At 32.3% G+C, this 20,985-nt stretch overlaps 3 protein-coding genes across 3 annotated transcripts; 2 read left to right on the top strand and 1 right to left on the bottom strand.

Moving 5' to 3' along the window:
- Window positions 1-1,051: 1,051 nt before the first annotated feature.
- Window positions 1,052-4,730, bottom strand: LOC105222864 (N-acetylneuraminate 9-O-acetyltransferase). Its single transcript, XM_011200392.4, has 4 exons — window positions 4,369-4,730; window positions 4,213-4,309; window positions 3,278-4,036; window positions 1,052-3,218 (listed from the first exon to the last, which is right to left on the bottom strand). The coding sequence occupies exons 1-4, from the start codon at window positions 4,538-4,540 to the stop codon at window positions 1,757-1,759; spliced, it is 2,490 nt and encodes an 829-aa protein (XP_011198694.1). The 5' UTR covers window positions 4,541-4,730; the 3' UTR covers window positions 1,052-1,756.
- A 236-nt stretch (window positions 4,731-4,966) lies between these two features.
- LOC105222863 (uncharacterized) lies at window positions 4,967-8,246 on the top strand. Its single transcript, XM_011200391.4, has 4 exons — window positions 4,967-5,238; window positions 5,311-7,314; window positions 7,396-7,562; window positions 7,625-8,246. The coding sequence occupies exons 1-4, from the start codon at window positions 5,097-5,099 to the stop codon at window positions 8,081-8,083; spliced, it is 2,772 nt and encodes a 923-aa protein (XP_011198693.2). The 5' UTR covers window positions 4,967-5,096; the 3' UTR covers window positions 8,084-8,246.
- A 3,755-nt stretch (window positions 8,247-12,001) lies between these two features.
- LOC105222862 (vesicle-associated membrane protein/synaptobrevin-binding protein) lies at window positions 12,002-19,251 on the top strand. Its single transcript, XM_011200389.4, has 7 exons — window positions 12,002-12,545; window positions 17,852-18,004; window positions 18,070-18,176; window positions 18,290-18,389; window positions 18,462-18,532; window positions 18,589-18,693; window positions 18,830-19,251. The coding sequence occupies exons 1-7, from the start codon at window positions 12,491-12,493 to the stop codon at window positions 18,980-18,982; spliced, it is 744 nt and encodes a 247-aa protein (XP_011198691.1). The 5' UTR covers window positions 12,002-12,490; the 3' UTR covers window positions 18,983-19,251.
- The last annotated feature ends 1,734 nt before the right edge of the window (window positions 19,252-20,985 follow it).

Here is a 20,985-nt window from a genome sequence, read left to right as displayed (position 1 = left end):
AAAATGATTAATAGGTTTTCCACTGAAAACAGTAACGTACTAGCATGGATCCCTGGGCATAGAGTCATTAATGGAAATGAGCTAACCGGTCTCCTGGCGAAAGAAGGGATAGAATAGAAACTGGAAGCGTTCTTAGATGTGGACCCCACCATTCTACGATAGGAGCTACGGAACGAGTAAAAGGCCTTCGATACAAATTAAGGCAGATTGTGGGATTTTATACGGGTCACTGCAGACTGCGGTGTCATCTGCAGAGATTAGGTTGCTGCTCCACAGATCTGTGTCGCCTATATGGTCAAAAAGCATAGATACCATGCTCCTGGAATACATACTATATCTAAATAAACCAGATCCGATAAATATAAAGACAAGAAAAATATTAAGAAAAAATAAAAAAAATAAAAAAAAAATAAAAAAATAAAAAAAAAAATATAAAAAAATAAAAAAAAATAAAAAAAAAAATAAAAAATAAAAAAAATTAAAAAACTAAAAATAAATAAAAAAATTTAAAAAATAAAAAAAATAAAAATAAAATAAAAAAATAAAAAAAAATATAAAAATAATAAAAAAAATAAAAATAAAATAAAAAAATAAAAAAAAAAAATAAATTAAAAAAAAATAAAAAAATTAAATCATAAATTAAACAAAAAAAATTAAAAAAAAATTTAAAAAAAATAAATAAAATTAAAAAAAAAAAAAAAAAAAAAAAATAAAAAAAATAAAAATAAAATAAAAAAATAAAAAAAAATATAAAAATAATAAAAAAAATAAAAATAAAATAAAAACAAAATAAAAAAAAATAAAAAAATTAAATCATAAATTAAAAAAAAAAAATAAAAACAGAAACAGAAATTCAACAAAAAATAAAACGAAAAATTAAAAAATAAACGCAAAAATTAAGAAAAAATAAAACAAAAATTAAAAAAAAATTAAAAACAAAAAAAAAAATAAAAAATATGAAACCAAATTTAAAAAAATATGTGTGACATCAGAATTTACTATTCTTACCACAGACTACAAAAAAGTTCTACTTATAGACACACGTTGTACATATGTAAGCGTTTATTTATTTCCAATAATCCAGTAATCATTACTTAGCGCTTTGATTGCCTAATTTTATAAGTACATATTCATTTACAATAATGAACATTTTATGTTTGCATATTTTTTTTGTGTTGTTTTGCTATGGCGTCAGATCATACCAACATCTGCGTATATACTAATTTACTAAAAATTCACAAACAGCTTTATAACCGAAAAATTAAGTTTCGCTTAAACTAAACTTACAAACAACAATAAATTAGCGTACAAAATATATTTCTCACATTTGCAATTAAGCTTGGTGCGTGCGTAAGTATTAGAGAAAATATATATATATTTATACATACATATATAAGTATATATGTGTGTCACACATACACTTTGTACACAATTATCAACAATGCTACGTTTTTTGTGCTTAAAATACTAAAAAAAGCCAATACTATGAATTTGAGTTAACGACCCTTGGGGTCAAACTATCATACAATGAACAAATATGTATACATATTGTATGTGTATATAAGCACATGTGCATACCGATTACATGGAAGGCATGTATGTGCTCAAGTGCTTATTGCCTCAATTTTCAAGCGCTAATTTTTGCGATATGCTAATTGTTAGTCAAGAATTTCAATTATCTTGTTTTTGTCTTATATTATTTTTTTCGTTTTGTTTTTGTTACTCTAACCATTTATTATAAGCTAATTACGCAGGTTTAAAACATGCCATCCGCGTGTCCCACCGGTATCAATATAATCAAAAATATCACGAAATTGCGCATGACCAACTTCCAGTCATTGGGCACTGCATATGGCAGCAGCGTTTGCGTAATGCGATGCACCTCGTGCGATGCGCACACGAATATGAACGACGTAACGATCATGTTGAGCGTAGGAAAGCCAGGTAGCAGCACTAGCACGCCATGACGATCAGCAGCTAGCCAAATGTGGTACTGACAAATGAACAACTCCAGCGATATGCGTCCGAACCACGCGAAGAAAGTGGAGTAACGCGTGCGCAGTATGCCAGATATATTGCGTAGCACAATGTACCCCACAATCGGTATGAAGACAATGTACGAGTGTATCTCTTCGCAATCCTGTTCGTTGCGGCAGAGAAAAGAAAATGTCGTATACAAGCCAACACCTAGCAGTGCAAGCAACGTAACGGTGATGGATGTGCGTCGTGCAAAGAGATTACCGTGGTTGTTGTCATCGAAAATGCTATATTTTTGTGCGATGTGAAAGCAAGCGGACGAAATCATACCAAAAGTTACAGTGTAACGATCCAATTTCCATTGGTACCACCATTCGTGTATGTCATCGTCGGTACTCACAAATAACGCTTTCCATGGGCGTGTGAGGAAAATGCGTTCAAAGAAAACTTCCGACATAAAGAGTATCGTGATGACGCTGAAACAGCCTATGAATTTGGCCACCAAATACAAATAATGTAAAGGGTATGAATCCACAGATTGCGCGCTGATGCGTGGCGGCAGTGATAATACGAAGTATATAACGAACATCCAAAACGTAAGTAACGGCACAAAATAGTAGAATTGATAGGGCCGATTCATGCAGAAACACAAAACGACCGTAACGAAATTCAGGCGAAACATGACTTGAAAGAAACGTACAAAGGCAGAATTTCCACCGGTTTGCCACATATAGCTGAAATGTGAATAGCCCGTGATGAATAGATAGCTGCTGATAAGTAGTTTAATATGCATGTGTATGGGTAGGACACGATGTGCGCCGGTCATATAATAGATGAGTACAACAAGCATAATCCAACCTTTCAATTCATCGGTTTGGTCACGATTCAGTACTTTTGTAAAACGCGATTCCTCGGTAAAGAATATACCTAAGGCAAATACATAACCTACAGGTATCCAGAAACTAAACTCGGAGTAATATTTATTTTCCTTCATGAAAAAATTTGTGCGATCGCATAGATAGAAGTAAGCCATAATAATGCCAAGCATAGCTAGTGGTGTAAAGAAATCGATTATGGAAAGAGCAAATGACGTGGAACCGTTTGACAGCGAACCCGTCGCAGTAGCGCTGCCAGTGTGTAGGTCTTGATAGGTTGGTATTTGCGTTAGCGGAGTATAAAACGTATGACCACGCAAATGTAGCAACCAACGACGCAGTAACATTACGAGTACCAAAGTAATACTAAAAGTATTTATAGAATTATTTATCAAGTATAAATTATAAATTCATTTTTTACATACCATACACCGAAAATAGCGTAGGAAACAATTTGCAAAGTTGTAAAGGGTTCTGCGCTAGCGCAACAGGTGCCGTCATTGTAATTCATATAGTCGTTGCAGTACATATTAATCAAAATTTGCACCTCGTGGCGCAATCCTAAATCACTCAATCTGTAACCGTCAACTGCGCTGTCGACCAGACCGTTTGCTATTTGCCATGCTGCATTCCACACGACAGCGTCCGAATAACGGAAAACTGATAAGGCAGCTTCGTTTAACCGATCAATATCGTCATTCAGTACTACCTTCCAAGGCGTTTGCGCCACCTTCTCCTCATTAATGCGATCTTGTAGTTTCCATAATACTTTTGTCTTTTGCGCTACTAACTGGTCAAATGGCACCACCAAACGCATTAGGTTGTCCGTAAACTGTTTTATAACGTCATCTGTTACATTGCCAGCAAGAAAGTTGCGATATGTAAAACCCAATATGAGGATCACTGGTAATTCATTTACATTTTCTAATTTTGTTAGAGTGTCGAGCAGTGCCAAGTTCACTTCGCTAGCATATATGTAACGTGCGCGCATATTAAGCTGTCGTTCTTCAAAATTGTCATCTTTTGGCACGGCCAAATTAGTTGTAGAGATATTGTCATCGTCACTGGGATGTAAATGGTTTATAAAGCTTTGATAAAGATCTCGCATACTCTCATCACCAATGAATACGAAATTGTTGTGATAACCCCAAAAGGCTAAATAACGGAGACATCGGCGCGTATCTCTTTATATATACAGAAAAATAAAAAAAAAACTTTACATTTTAAGTAATTAAGTTAAAAGGTAATGTCTTTTGTCGCGTGATTTTTATTATTATTGATGAATGACTCAAAAGTGGGGATTCAAAGATAGATAGATATAATATATTTGCATATGTATGTATCAACACAGTGTACTTACGTTTCAGTATATTTATGCATCATACAGCCATAAGGTTGCCATTCATTATCACCTTTGAAACGGCCTTTAGATAACAGCCATTGACAGGAATCGCTCCCTAAAATTTATAAGGGTGGAGATATGAATAAACATATAAACATTACATCAAATGCTTACCATATTGCCAATTTAAAATACCATGATACGCCACGAACCCAAGAACTAATAGGAGTGCAACTTTTTTAGCATTATTCGCATTCAATTCTTGAATGAGACGTTCTGCTTTAGTAGGCCGCGGCAATACGGAGGTATCACAGTTTAATGGATTCAATTCTAAAACTTCACTCATTTCTCCAATTTTCAAACACTTTACTTTTCACTTAAATTAAATTTCAAACCAAAAATGTGCATTTTTTGCTTGTGGAAGAAGTATTCCCAATTTTTCACATATAAATTTTCTATCCTAACTATGCAAATGTAATGAAATATAAATGAATGCGAAAAGAAAATTCTTTTTGCATTTTTTGTTTACACACCTTCCGGGGAGTAAACAGCTGATAACCAGTGATGACAAGTTTTACAAGTGAAGTGTTCAAAAATTCCATATGTGAACTAATTGGAAATACAATTTATTAATTATTATTTTTTTAGATAACGTCATGTATCTTTACAATTATTTCACATTTTATGCTGTTCACACAATTTCCATTTTGTTATGTGAGTCTAAAATTTTTGTTGTGATATTGAAAAGGTGGCCCTTGTGAATAGATAAAACTTGGCAGCACTGTTCAATCTATCAAATTTTGTTTATGCGCTTGTGGGTTCCTATAATTTTGAAGTAAACAGATTTTGCACGTAAAATAAAAAAAACCCTCGTATGAAAATTTAAATTAAATAATACACAAATGCGTGATTTACATAAAGCCTTGGCATTGTTTAACGAAGAGTCAGCGATGGATTATTGCGAGGAATTCGACGATGCAAAATCGGTATTACTTCACTGCAACCAACATGTGAAGCCATTCTCTAAAGTACATTTCCGTGGCGGTAAGTTATGCCTAATTACTGATCATTTAAAAAAGATTAAAAGGCATAATATTATATGTATGTTATTGTTAGGTAATGAATTAATTATCAACGAATTAGTTCGTCGTCTGCAGCAAGCACTACTCGATCGGCAATTGATTGATTCGGAAAATAAAAAACCTTTGGCGAAGGCACATCAAAAACTGCGTAAAGTTTTGATATTCTTATTTGCAAATACCGACGCTACCTACAAATATAACTTGCACAGTGACACCGCAATTGCGCATGTTTTGGAGCAGTGCCCTTTGCTACCTAAATTCTTGTTAGTTACACTAGTTTGGGAGTTGCAACTAGATCAGTTTTTCTATGAGGCACTCTCTTATACCCCTTGTTGGTTTGCTTTCCAGTATTTTGAGACCGCTGCAGATACGATGAAATTTATTGAAGATCCATATGACGTTTTGGAAAAAGTAGAGCGGCTAATGCGTTCCTTGCTCATTTGCATATCACGTTCCGAATATCGCAAGATTGACATGGTGGATAAAAAAATCATTTACAACAAATTGTACGATTACAGCATGAATTTACTCCGACAATTCTATACACCTGATTCTGAAAAATTTAAGCAATTCAGTAAATTGCAATTTTTTCGATACTCTGGTTTTGCTTTAAAACATCTACTTCAAATGACTTTGTTTGCATTTGATTTATTTGAATCGCCAGAGAAAGCAAGGCCAAATATAAATGTAGATATATATGAAATTGGTCGAGAAGTATGTCCGCCTGTGCCAGATAATGAAGCAGCAAAGCCCTCGGATGCGCTAAAAGAGCAGCAGTTAAAGATAATAAAAGCTCTCCTCAATTCACTACAATATAATGTTATGTTGGTTAAAATAGATGTTTTCATGTATTGGGTTGAAGTAGATATTACTCCTACAACAACATTACAGTTATCAATTGGTGAAATGATTTATGAAGTTGGCGAACGAATGCGCGCAAATCCTAAATTTGGGCATGATGTCGAAGAGCAACTAAAAATGCTGGCTATTAAACCGAAGACACTCAGTGAGACAATTGAGAGCGCAACATTGGGGGAAATTTTACGTAACTTAGATGAAAACTCTCCGCAACACGTAAAAAAAGCGTGGTTCGATGAGCTTTTTAACCGATCCATTGCTCTTGGTAATGAAGAATGCCTTGAATCCATTAAAGAACATATAAAGCTCCTGACTCCTATTAATTGTCAATTGGCCTTGGTTTTTATCAAGCAATCTTCACAATTACAAGCAATCGACAATGAAAATGAAGAAGGTGGTGGTGAAGGCGAAAATAGCGAGAAAATGCAAATAGATCCTACCGATTATGAATCTTTGACATCGTTAATACTTTTGGGTATTCAGAATTTTAAATCCGAAGATATATTACAATTGTTGGCTTATCAAACGAAAGCTTTCGGCAAATCCACAAATATATGCTGTCAGGATGACTACCAACATCGCGTAAATGAGTTTCTCAATAAATATGTCAGCTCATTTGATTTCCAGCAATTTCTGGTGCTCTGTTTTGAGAACCCTTCTCAGATGTGGACCAAATTCTTTGAGTGTGCTTGCCACAATTCGGAACATGTGCGCAACTTTTGCAAAACAGTACAACAATCGCGACCATTTTCGAATATATATTTTGACGAATTGCTCGAAGATGCAATGCATGATTCTGACAAGCTAAAACAAAAAAAGTTTCCTGAGTTATTGTGTGAAATATATTATGTTTTGTACCATCCTTCACGCAAAACAGAATTTTTAAAACAATTTATGAATAAAAATGTGAATGCGTTGTTAGATGCTCAACGATTTGGGCATCTGCTGCCAGTTGTGAATGCGTTAAATTTAATTGCAGCGCATGGAGAAACACAGTCGAATAAACCACTGGCATTTGGTGAAGTTACTGCACCGGTGTTACTAATGGCCGCACAAATTATGGATAAGGCTCGTTGGGATCTTATCACTTATACGGATGAACGGGATGAATTGGTGCGTGAATGCATACAGTTTATACAGTACACTTCCAAAAGATTTCTGCCTGTGGCTACAGAAAAAGGTTTGTGGTGCAAAACCAATATAAATATTAAGAGGGGAGTAAAGTTAACTCGCGTAAAATTTTATATTTTTGTCATTATAGATCGAAAATGGATTACCAAAGTCATTAAAGATTCTTATCGGCCTATAACGCAGTATTACTTTCAAAAATTCTCACAGACACCAGATCAACAGGCGGTAGACTTCGATCGTTTTCTCATACGTTTAGAAATTGAAGACAAATCAGAGGCTGAAATGTTCCTTATTATTGTAATTATATATTACTTGTATAGTTCATTTTTGAGACTAATATTTTTTTTTACTTGTCCTAGAATTATGTACGTTGTACCATGAAGGAGACGGAATGGCTGGCCCGTAGTGACCGTCTCTTGCCTCACATATCCGATGTGATGATCATTTTAAGTGGCGTTGTTGTTGAAACAGATAATCCGAATGCAATTAATAATTATCGTCACTGTCTAAGCAATTACGCAAATATTGTAAAAAAATTTGTATTGCCACCATTGAAAAATGATACGAAGAAAATTGAAAAATTAATGCTCAAGGTTTTGAAAATTATCGAATCGGCTCCACCACAGCTATATGAAGAAGTATTTATTAGTTTTACTGCTTTACTTCTGGATATCATGCGAAATTGTGCGCATCCATTGAAGGATGAGGACAATGTAGTAAAATCTGTGCGCAAATTCAGCGGTAATATGAAAGACTGCCAAGGGAAAGAAATGTTCTTGGAAAAATTCCAAGCATTAGTAACTGAACTGTTAACCTAAACTACCGAACTACCGACTATCTTTGCTATTTGAAAAAGAGTGAACTGAATTACTTTAATTATCATTAAATTTGGGTGTCCTATGAATTAAATTCTTAAATACGCCTTATATAAATTAAAAATTTTGTTATTAAAATTTGTTTATTAAACTATTTGAATATGAACTCCTTATGCAACTTACTCAAACAGTATAGTATTTTAGTTTTAGCAGCTTTGAAGAAAATATAAAATTATATCTATGTATATAGTATATATAAAAAATTAATAAAGCTAAAACTGCTTTATGACCGAAAAAACTATTTAATATGAAATATTTCTTTTATTTAATTTCAATTTTACTTGATTTCAAATATAAATATTATTGAAATGAACCAAATTACAAATAAATTATAGTTTAAAACTTAAATGTATTATTTAAAATCAACCAAACAATTGAAATGTTTGCAGTGTTTGAAAGTAAATAAAAAATACCAATGTTAAATTTTGCTATATAACGAAATTGCATTTTGATTACTCTAATAAAAACATTTTAACTTCTGACGATTTATTATTCGGCCTTCATAAAGTCTCACTTTTTTCATAGCAAGCACTCTCATGAGATCTGAAAATATAGAAAAGTGACTGGGATAGAATTCAGAGAGATTGTATTATCTTGCCATCCTCTGGAATGATTGTATATATGGTCCTGAAAATGATGTAGCCATATTACATCCAGCCGCACATTAAGGATAAAGGGTGATTTTTTAAGAGCTTGATAACTTTTTTTTAAAAAAAAACGCATAAAATTTGCAAAATCTCATCGGTTCTTTATTTGAAACGTTAGATTGGTTCATGACATTTACTTTTTGAAGATAATTTCATTTAAATGTTGACCGCGGCTGCGTCTTAGGTGGTCCATTCGGAAAGTCCAATTTTGGGCAACTTTTTCGAGCATTTCGGCCGGAATAGCCCGAATTTCTTCGGAAATGTTGTCTTCCAAAGCTGGAATAGTTGCTGGCTTATTTCTGTAGACTTTAGACTTGACGTAGCCCCACAAAAAATAGTCTAAAGGCGTTAAATCGCATGATCTTGGTGGCCAACTTACGGGTCCATTTCTTGAGATGAATTGTTGTCCGAAGTTTTCCCTCAAAATGGCCATAGAATCGCGAGCTGTGTGGCCATCTTGTTGAAACCACATGTCAACCAAGTTCAGTTCTTCCATTTTTGGCAACAAAAAGTTTGTTAGCATCGAACGATAGCGATCGCCATTCACCGTAACGTTGCGTCCAACAGCATCTTTGAAAAAATACGGTCCAATGATTCCACCAGCGTACAAACCACACCAAACAGTGCATTTTTCGGGATGCATGGGCAGTTCTTGAACGGCTTCTGGTTGCTCTTCACCCCAAATGCGGCAATTTTGCTTATTTACGTAGCCATTCAACCAGAAATGAGCCTCACCGCTGAACAAAATTTGTCGATAAAAAAGCGGATTTTCTGCCAACTTTTCTAGGGCCCATTCACTGAAAATTCGACGTTGTGGCAGATCGTTCGGCTTCAGTTCTTGCACGAGCTGTATTTTATACGGTTTTACACCAAGATCTTTGCGTAAAATCTTCCATGTGGTCGAATAACACAAACCCAATTGCTGCGAACGGCGACGAATCGACATTTCACGGTCTTCAGCCACACTCTCAGAAACAGACGCAATATTCTCTTCTGTACGCACTGTACGCATTCGTGTGGTTGGTTTAATGTCCAATAAAGTAAACTGAGTGCGAAACTTGGTCACAATCGCATTAATTGTTTGCTCACTTGGTCGATTATGTAGACCATAAATCGGACGTAAAGCGCGAAACACATTTCGAACCGAACACTGATTTTGGTAATAAAATTCAATGATTTGCAAGCGTTGCTCGTTAGTAAGTCTATTCATGATGAAATGTCAAAGCATACTGAGCATCTTTCTCTTTGACACCATGTCTGAAATCCCACGTGATCTGTCAAATACTAATGCATGAAAATCCTAACCTCAAAAAAATAAGTATGTAATTCGGGTTATCTACAACTAAACGGGGAATGTTTAGTTTAGTATACCATTTTGAAGAGGTTTTGCGCAAAGGGGGAGGGGGCGGGGGGCTTGCTACCCCCCTCATTAGAAAGGTAATGAATGGAACTTTTGAATAATACCACCCTTCCCCCCCTAGGACCCCGGGGGGCTCCAGGGCAGCCTCCTGAAAATGGTGTAAAATCGTAGTTTTTCCATACAATTTTCACTAATTATTATAAAATTTGTGTATTTTTACGCATAGAGTGACTCTATGTTTATTATTTTTATAATTTCAAAGAATTAAAATGGAAATCCACTTTATTTAAATAATAAAAACACTGAAAATTAAAAATTGTATATGCATCGGTAATAATGCATACAAGTAGTTGAAGTACCGAGATAACCCAACCAACCATTTATACAAGACCCCCTAAATAATAAAATTGGGTTTTCATCGCGCGATCTTTTTTTTTCAAATTTTGAATATATTTTCAGCATAATATACTACATTGAAACAAGCGCCGCAGGCGAAAATTTGGAATAAAAAATCGCGCGATTTTTTATTCCAAATTTTCATTATATTTTCAGTATATTACATCGAAACAAGCGCCGCAGGCGAAAATTTGGAATAAAAAATCGCGCGATTTTTTATTCCAAATTTTCGTTATATTTTCAGTATAATATATTACATTGAAACAACCGCCGCCGTATATAAGGCCTACCATTTTGATTCGTTGGGTTATTACTATCTTCCTTTTGTGCTTATTTTCTTCGTCGTTTGACAGTTCATATTCAGTAATTTTGCTTACATTTCAAGGAACAGTATAAGACGTAATTGAAAGCTGTTTTATTTATTAAATTGTACATAAAATTGCAACTTAAAATTCATAATTTATCATTAATTCAATTAAATATATTTCAAAGAATGTGTGTGTGTTAAATTGGTTAAATTTTTCGCAAGCAGTGCAACAAAAACTTCAAAAGAAGAGAGCCATTTTTTGAGAAGATGTGAAAATGTGCGTTTTTTGCTTACTGATATCTGAAAAACAAATTAACATTTAACAATAAAATTACATTTAAACAAAAGTTTAATTCATTGGCTATCCGTGCTATATAAATTTAAAAAAATCCGTGCACGCATTTACGAGGGATAAGCAGTGAAAATGATATACTAAACTAAACCCAACCCCGATTGTCCCAGAGGATATTGGAAATGTCCATATAAACCATATATCTCTCATAAAGAGAATATTTAGTATTGGCATTTCATTTAACTTCGTTTAAGGATTGTTGTTTAACAATTTCTTTTTTTTAAGCTTTATTAAAAGCTGCATCAAATGTCTAGTGTTATCTTCTTTAGCAAAAAAGCTGATGATTGGTACTTTGACAGTTGTATTTGAATCAATAACCGCGGGATATTAATTAATATTTCGTAGTTAATTAATTTTAATTTTTTATTTAAAGTTAAAAAACTTACACCACCATTTGTTATGGCCAATAAATAATAACAATGAAGTTATTAATTTATATTTTTAACATTACATTTTATTAATTTTATTATGCTTTTACAATTTAGAGTTGAATTAAAATATATATTTTATTTCTGAAAAATTTAAAATAAATAAATAGTTAATTAATAATTTTAATAAGTAAAACTATGTACGCTTTTAATGATTACAGAGAATGTTTCTAAAATAATTTTAGAAAAAGAAACTTTCAATTGGAAATACTTCGTGTTTATGAGCACTTCTGTACGAAAAACTTTATTTTTCCGTTTGCCAATGCAACCCTGTATAGTTCTTAAATGGACACGCTCAAGACGAAAAACTTTTAGCGGCGAATTCTTGCCAAGAATACGGCGAAAAATTCAAAATGACGCATGCGTTGCAAAATTTTTACTTGCCAAAAAATTGATGAGCGAATCGGAGGTGCAGCAAACTAGTAAAAAGGGAACTAGCAGAATTGTGAAAATAAGTGTCTAAATGTTGGTCAATTTATTTTAAATTTCAAATATTTTTCTCGTGGAATAAAAGGTAAATTTGTTTCTGTCGAGAATATAATTGAAAGAAAATCTACGTGGACAATTTTGAACTGTAAAACACACAAGTAGAAGAAGAACGATCAGAAAGTAGCTGAAGAAAAGCGCAGTAGCATTATTGGCAGGGACCGAATCGCATTAGTTACCTGTGAAGGAAAAAAAAATTGGGCGAAACATATTAGCCGTCAAACTTGGATGTGTATAGTGAGGAAAAGAAATAAAATTTTAAATAAATAAAAGTATACCCACAAACTTCAGTGGATTTTTTGAGATATCGTTAATATAAAAACATCAAAACGGCAGCGACTACAACAACTACTACTACGCCACCAGATTCGACAATGGAGAAGCCGAAGGAATTGATCATTGAGCCAAAAGGCGAACTGCGCTTTGTAGGTAAGTGTGTGAACCCATTAGGGAAAAAAATACAATTAGACATACAGCAGTAGTATGGGGATGGGAGCCGACACTTTCGTCGAAGCATGTAGGAGACGTCTGTCAGATGGCAATACGAAAAGCGACGTCAGCGTCGACGCTGAGCACGTCACTGGGCAATTGGTAAACGAAAAACGAATGTTTATTTTCCATGGTATGGACTAAAAGCCTAACTTAACTGTATATTGCGCACATTCAAATCCAAGTCTGAATTTAAAGGTTACTAATTTCTATTGAATCAAAGTCAACATTATTAGCTTTCATTTGTGCGCCTATATTCAATTAGTTTGTGAAAATTGCCAGTAATTGCTTCATTTGTAATAAGGTACTCGCCGAAGTTGTTGTATTAGACGTTTTTGCCCTTACATTTAACAAATTAATTTATCAACAATTTTGCTTTATATTTTCTCTACGACGTTTGGACTCAACTTGAATTGATTTGCATATGGCTTTTGTACCCTGCAACTAATTCGATAGTCATCTATCTGCTAAAACAAATGTCAAAATGCTAAAAGTTTCAAAATTTATTATCGTTTTTATGAATCTGCAGTATTGCAACGCTTCGGACTCCTTATACCTTATCGTCACCACTTTGCTAAATCGTATGATTCACGCATGAGTTAAATAGACATAGATTGTTTGGTGAATATGTGATAATATTTAAGGCCTTGCTATACTTATATTAATCTGTATGTACGTAAAAATTTGCAAATAAACATGGAGTATTTCTTAGTAGTTATGCAAACTTTACAGTTAAGTTTTGCAATTTCTGAGTTCTCTCTTTCATCAAACCAGATGTTATGGCACATAGATCTCTTGTAATAATTCCTAAATGATTGATTCCAAGCGACATCGATATTCACTTTCTAGCCGAATTGGCACATCACATACTAAATTCCATACGTTTTTTCAATAAGATGAAATAAGACATGATCCTTTTCTAGAGATATTCCCAAGAAAAAATTGTTCTAAGTACTCAAAATTGTCATCATATTCTATAAAAGTGAATGTGGTTTAATGCTTTACGTACAGTGAGAGATTTGCCGGTTTTGATAATAATTTTAATATTACCCGGTGGTATCAGTCAACAATTAATATGTATGTGTATTTGGTTGTAGTGCAGTCGTAAGTAAATAAAAATCACTAAAGCTTTTCGTTGTATAAAACGCGTCCCAAAAACATATTTTAGCTAAATTTTTTTATATTTTTCATTCTTACTTGCATATATAGTATGTATGTACGTATAATTTTATACATATTAATATTTCGAAACACAACAGAAAAATGTTCTAACTAGAAATTTATTTATATGAAGCATTGGTTGTTGGTTTGTATTGTCGGAATTATCTGTATGTATTTTTGAAATCTAGCCAAAAAATTAAAATTTGTACATATTTTACGTTATATGTACCCATTATATACAGTTGTCCACAAAAAAATAGTAGTGACCACAACGAAACGAATCTTATAATTTTCTATAAGAAAAATGTTTTTGTCGCAAAATGTTTATTAACTAAAAAGGTATTAGTATTTCCATAGTCCATTTAATTCTTTTTAGTACATAAAATTAAAAATGTTTGAATTAGAATGGTTTCAAACCTTTACAGAATTATAAAATAAATCATATTTCATTGAATTGCTTTAGGTTTTTTTTTAACAGAGTGCCACACTTCCTCTTTGAGTCCTTCCCACACCTTCATTACCTGCCACAAATTTCTCAAATTGGTAGGTTTTCGTTCGGAACATTTTTTTTTAATATCGACCTTGAGGTAACATTACCTCATATAATATTTCCGCATACATATGTATGCCACTTAATCCAGGAAGTCTATAGGGATCATCTGTAATGGATGTTTGGCGCTTTCGTTAAGATATTTTTTCTATAATTTAAGACATTGCTATTAGTATCCTTCGATTTCCTAGTTTTCTTTATTCGTTTGACCTTTCAATAAAAAGGCTCTCCGAGAACTAGCAATGCTGAACGAAAATAACGAATCATTACAATATCAAATTGTTTTCTCGTTAAATGACAATGTACCGTTATTTTTACTGGTATTGTATCTCATCATTTACGTGTGGATCACTCAAAGTTATGGAGGCAAATACATTTTTCATATTGGCACTCCTAGTATTTTGTGGACAACTGTATGTATGTACTAAATGCAATTTTTTCGACGGTCCCGAAACGTATATGCCTAAAAGTTTGTTTTTTTTTTAAGATAGATATACATATATGAAAAATGATGGTCCGGGAAAGTAATATAAAATGTCTAAAGTAAAAAACGAAATTTATACATAAATACGTAATGAATGATTTGCGTACGCATACTAATTTTTTGTATACAGTGCCGGAAATGGCAGTTTAAAATAAAAACTTATTTGAACTGTATTGGTTATATAAAGAATATTCATGCTTTAGTAATAAAATAACGCAATTATACAATTCTTAATATAATTTAAAGAACAAATGAAGCTAAAATTTGTATTTGAAGCTATGAATTTGTTATATTAAATTTGTTTTGTTAATGAAATTTAGTTATGTCATTTTAGTATTATTTTTGAACCAAAAGTTTGTTTATATTTTGGGACTTTCGGTAGTAAAAGTGACAAGACATACTGATGAACCGCTACATTTTTAGTACATACGAACACTCATAACAAAAGCAATTAAGAAAGATTGCATTACAAAACATTTGCAAAATTTGTTCATTATTCTAATTTCTTCAATTATGCTCATCTATATTACAATTATGTGTGTCTATTACATTTAGACAACCACAATTTGGGTAAAAATCGATTTTTAATTTGTTTGTTTGAAAACAATAAGATTCTAGGGTGAGGGTGTTAGGCGAACACCAAGTAAATCTTTAAACTTTGCCTGTCTAAACAACGAATTAAGCGCCACACATCACTAAACTAGTTGGCGGATGAGTATTGCCGAATGTAGCAAGAATGGCGACGGAGCATGAAAATTTGTTGAGTAATAAAGCACAACGACACCGCATGGTGTATAAAAAAATATTAGTCAAACGTCTCAAACGCATTCTGACAAAATGACGCAATGAAAGCAGTGTGAGCGTATTCCTCAAATGCTCAGCTGTCGGCAATAAACTGCACATTTTCATGCAATCATATACGGAATACGTAAATACAAGGACAGTGCGGATTTACGGAATGTTTGGGGCTAAAAATCTACCGCATTACTACACATATATTTTTTCTATTTAAATAGAAAAAATACAAATCATCTTTTACGAATAAGTGAACTCTGTGACTTAAGATACGTATACATAGACATCATCACCCTACTAAAACCATACATGTGCCATTTACTCTCCCCTTTCATACAATATTTAGCATAAAAACATATTTTTCTAAGATGATAGGCTTTTACTATGGCAGGTTTCAAATTACCGACTTTAGATTTAACAGGCCACAAAAGTAACGAATTCGTGTAAAGTCGGCACTAACGGGTGCACGAAGTAGGTCGCATAGGTAATACATATTTAGGAATATGCATATTACTAGTTTCGTTCTTATAAAACGTTGAAGACGAACTAAATGTTTCTTTGCGTATTTTTCAAGCATATGCATATGTATCTGTATGTACATGTATGTATCTACCTAAATGTAACTCACCCTTAGCTATAATCTAACCTCTGTCGCCCACTACACAATTGTATTTTGCTTATTGTTGCTAGTTGCTACTCGAACAGAGGACAACCGCGTTAGGACGAGGGCAAAGCCAATCGAAACATATCGCTACTTGTACACCTTGAACGAAATATAGACCTATAGGTAAAATAAAAAATATGAAAAAGAACAATAACCAAAGAAAGCCGATGTTTATTTTTCTCTTTCATTTCATTGTATTCGCCGTCATTTCTTTTGTTATAAATTTGTTTTGTGCCAACCGCTTTGAGCTTAAGTGTTCCAACGGATAGCTGAATTGACTTAGTTATTCTATATTGTCTTATTTCTATTCAAACCCAGATTTCATTCCATCACAAAATCCTTGCTTATGCCCTGCCAATAAAACTAGAAGTGAATTTAATTAAGAAATACTTTTGTATAATTTTTAAATTAAATGTTTTTTTTTTAATGCACTTTTATATTTTTAGCAATACTCGTTATCCCCTAACGGGGTTTACCGTTTCATATTAGTATTAGTAATTTGTATGTGAGCAGCATAAAGTGGTCAACATACGGCTTATTTTTAGTTATTTAGTTAGACCAAAAATGTCTACAAAATATCCCAGTGAATGCTTTGCAATGTGCAAATGAGATGACTATGAAATATGATCTTCAACATATCAACAATCCCTGTAATTGACGTTTATTATTAGCAAATTTGTTTTGGTTTCTTGAGGTCGAATGATTTCCCAATCAGAATGTAAACAATGTGTGTTGCCAGTTTTAAATTATTTAATAAACTATTGCTTTAAACTTTAATTATAAACCATACGTTTTTACATAGTTTAAAAAGTGTTTTCACACCCACACATATAAATTTAATCTTAAAAGACACATATTTACAAACATAGTACGCGTATATTGCAATTTGATAAGTTTCAAATAATTACTTTTAACATTCGTGCAACTAATATGTGAAAGTGGGTATGTTGAAACCTTGGCCACTACATACTTATGCACCCCAATACATGTACATATAGAGTATAATCGTTACCATATACATTGTCACAGCTGTTAATTATTACCATTTTATTTTCCGTTTTTGGCTCTGGTATTTTTTCCACAATCTATCAATAATCTAAATTGAAGAATAATAATAACCACCGGTGGTTTTTATTATCTTTTGACAGGTGTTTAAAGCTCATTCCAGCGTATGTAGTAATGAATTAGAAAATTTTATTAATGTTAATATTAGACATTTGCGAGCTGTGTATTGTTTTGTTATTTAAAAGTTAGATAGACTCGTGCATTTCATAATTATTACAATAAATTCTGTTCCGCACATAAAAAAAATCCATTAAAATAGTGGAAACTTGAAAAGAAAATGAGAGTTCATTTCGATCTGAAATTTGTCAGACGAAAACAGCAGATGAAACAACCAAAATGACAGCGGGGTAAATGAATTGAATATTCAGAGTGTAAATTAATAAAATACCTTTTCTTTTTGTATAGAATTATAAGGTCATGTTAATTATTGAACTTATACAGTTGAATTAATTTATATTATGTAATAATATTTAATTCTTTGGTTATTTTTTTTCAAAATATTTTATAATATTTTTTTTTATTTACAGGTCCCTTCACTCGTCCCGTTATCACTGTTATGAAAATAACCAATCCAACAGATAACATTATACTGTTCAAGATCAAAACGACCGCTCCAAAACGATATTGTGTGCGTCCAAATTTCGGTTCACTCGAACCACATACGCATGCCAGGATTGAAAGTAAGTTACCGAAACACAGACATATACAATTATTTCTAAATCTCCTACTTTCCTAAAATTTTCAGTTTGCTTACAACCTTTTGTGTATGATCCCAACGACAAAAATAAGCATAAGTTCATGGTACAGAGCCTGGTTGTGCTCGATCACTCCGTTGAAGACTGGAACAAGTTGGTAAGTAAATGAAGCGTAATTAATTTAACAAATAGCATGCAATTTAGTCATTTAGTCTTGCTGGTTACAACTTTAACACGCTCGTTTTTATTTTTTTTTATATTTTGCTTTAGTGGAAAGAGTCAGAACCACATCAGTTGATGGATGTGAAATTGAGATGTGTCTTCGAGATGCCAACTGTAACGTCTGCCGCAGACAGCAGTGTTACTGCAGGTAGCATGCAATTAACTAATTTAAACTCAAGTATTTTATTTAATTAATGTTCATTTTATTACTTTCAAATAGGCACCAATGAAATTGTAAAGCAAGAAATTACTGAGACAGAAAATAAAGCAATTCCATTTCGCGAAGAGAAAGTAAGTTGTAACAATAACTATTACTATTGCTTCTACTTTAATTTTAATGCTTAAAGGTATCAAATGTGCAACCATCGGATCAACGTGAAGAGTTATTGTCCGACATTAGGCGGCTGCGTGAAGACAATGAGAAATTGCTCAGAGAGAAGCGTCATCTTACGGTAATTTTTGTATTTCTGATTTTTTACAAAGTTAAACGCATATATTATGCAGGTTATGCGAGAATAGCTGTCACAATTATTGAAAAACGTACATATATTGTAGAAGCTTTATTAAATATTATTATTATTTCTTTAGGATGAAATCGTCAAAGTACGGGATTCATATTCGAAACCGATGTACGATCAGGCCTATACACCTATTCTGGGCGAGAAACAAATTCCGGTGTTCTATATAGCGTTGTCGATTGTTGCGGCCATATTTGGCTTTCTATTTGGCAAATATTTTTGAATGCATACAACGCATACAAAACTCTGAAGTGCTGACATGTTTATCAATAAAAACAACAACTACATAAAATGAGAAACGGCGTCATACACAAACAGATAAACGAAGAAAACGAAACTAAAAATGAAACTTATATATAAAACCCAGCAACAGTATAAAAGTAAAAATAAAAAACAACAAAACTTAGAAAGGAGGAAATGATCAAATGATTAAAGATAAACATAACGAAAAACCTACAAAACTAAAAAAAAAAAAATAATAAGAAAACAAAACAGCTAAAAAATTAATGAAAATTGTTGAAAGTTTGTTTTGAAATGCATGTAACCATAAACATAAATGGGCATAAGCAGACAAATGTACGAAAAAAAACATGAGAGAAAAATCAGTTAAACTAAGAAACACTATGATTTGCAATTAAAGAAACAAAACAAACGCGCTAAATAATAATAACAGTCAAAGTATCACATTTATAATGAAATAGCAAGCAAACATGTATAAAGCTCGGTGTAAGGTAGACAAACGAACGGTGACTGAACATATGCAGGTGTGTAAGGAGGGCAACTCAAAATCTATAAATTGTGTGTGTTTTTGTGTAAACGCTTGCAGAATACACTTTTTTAGTATAGCCAAAGGGCACCGATTGAACGTTGGCACGGCATTTATTCATAACTTTATATTATATAGCAACAAGTGAAAAGGATTAAAACAACTACAAAACAATTACATATAAAAAAGAAATGAATAATTAAATATTAAAAAAATATGCACTATATAAAGCGTTAGGTTTAATATTTTATTGTATGTTTTTGGATCATGCTTGTATACATATAGTAGCAACAAAACGCTGTAGCAGGGTCTTTACCATTGAGACTATTTACTGAATAGAATAAAGAAGTACTAATTAATTTGCCTTTGCAGATACGAAAACTTTTTCGCATATTAATATATTATTAGCATACGTAGCTCTAACAATGAAACCCATCATTTGTGGCATTGAGAATTTTTTGTTTTCTATTCTTTTTTTTTTTGTTTGTTTTGTTTTAAACATTTCCTAAGTTAACATGCATACATTCAAGTGTAAACACAAATAAACAATTTATTCGAGCTTTCCCAATATTGAATTTACTAAGCAAGTCTAATAAATGTGAGAATAAACATACATATAAATTGTAAGTTTGTATTGTTTTCTAACTATAGCATTTGTAGGTCGCACCCTGAAATGTATGCTTACCAATTTTTTCTTTTTAAATACGTTTTCCCCCTCCCCCCGTGCACTCAATAAATTTTATTGTTTTCATGTGTGTAGCGTTCTACGGAACATTAAAGGTAATAAATAGGCGTACCTAAACCAAAATCTGCATTCGAACGCTGTTCAGTATTTACACTTAGACTGCGTTTACTTGCTCTCCCACAATTAAAAATGCCATAGTAAAATGTATTCAAAGGTTCGCCATCTGTTAGTTTCTTGAAACAGTTTTTGTTCTTAATACTAATTAAAATAATTTTATTCAAGTTTTGTGTAATTTTGTTGTTGGATCTATAAAAATGCTTCGGTTACTTCGAATTATCATTAGCGTTGTTTTATATTTAATTCTCATTTAATTTTAATATACTATATGCTTTTGCCGAAATGTATGTATGTATGTATTTTTTCTTGTGGTAATTTCTCACGTTTAAGTAAATAAATACTTCATTTTAATTAAAATCAAAAATCTTTATTTATTTCACAATTCTTTTTTTTTATTAAATAGAATTTTCTTTTGAATAAAAAGTTTTGGTTTTGAATAAAAAACTTGTTATTAATAATTTATTTTAATATTGTTTTTTTTTTACAACTAATTTTTTATAATAAATATTTTTTTTATGAAGATTGCTGTAACACCTTAATTTCTTTTATAAAATTCATTTAGAAGTATTGTGTTATATATTTTATTTCGTTTGTCACTTTACATGTGGAATTTGGATGAATTTCAAATTTTGTTCAATTAATATTAATATTTAATTTT

Source organism: Bactrocera dorsalis, chromosome 4, assembly GCF_023373825.1.
Source record: "Bactrocera dorsalis isolate Fly_Bdor chromosome 4, ASM2337382v1, whole genome shotgun sequence".
Taxonomy (NCBI): domain Eukaryota; kingdom Metazoa; phylum Arthropoda; class Insecta; order Diptera; family Tephritidae; genus Bactrocera; species Bactrocera dorsalis.
The sequence above is the reverse complement of the archived record's forward strand: the minus strand, read 5'-3'. Positions and strand labels throughout refer to the sequence as shown.

Bases quoted from the DNA above. Each gene is read 5' to 3' on its own strand.
- LOC105222863 (XM_011200391.4), top strand. From the start codon at position 5,097: ATGCGTGATTTACATAAAGCCTTGGCATTGTTTAACGAAGAGTCAGCG. The intron at 5,239-5,310 runs GTAAGTTATGCC...TGTTATTGTTAG, and splicing joins TAAAGTACATTTCCGTGGCG to GTAATGAATTAATTATCAAC. The intron at 7,563-7,624 runs GTAATTATATAT...TACTTGTCCTAG, and splicing joins CTGAAATGTTCCTTATTATT to AATTATGTACGTTGTACCAT.
- LOC105222862 (XM_011200389.4), top strand. From the start codon at position 12,491: ATGGAGAAGCCGAAGGAATTGATCATTGAGCCAAAAGGCGAACTGCGC. The intron at 12,546-17,851 runs GTAAGTGTGTGA...TTTTATTTACAG, and splicing joins AGGCGAACTGCGCTTTGTAG to GTCCCTTCACTCGTCCCGTT. The intron at 18,694-18,829 runs GTAATTTTTGTA...TTATTTCTTTAG, and splicing joins GAGAGAAGCGTCATCTTACG to GATGAAATCGTCAAAGTACG.
- LOC105222864 (XM_011200392.4), bottom strand. From the start codon at position 4,540: ATGAGTGAAGTTTTAGAATTGAATCCATTAAACTGTGATACCTCCGTA. The intron at 4,310-4,368 runs GTAAGCATTTGA...TATAAATTTTAG, and splicing joins TATTTTAAATTGGCAATATG to GGAGCGATTCCTGTCAATGG. The intron at 3,219-3,277 runs GTATGTAAAAAA...AAATACTTTTAG, and splicing joins TACGCTATTTTCGGTGTATG to TATTACTTTGGTACTCGTAA.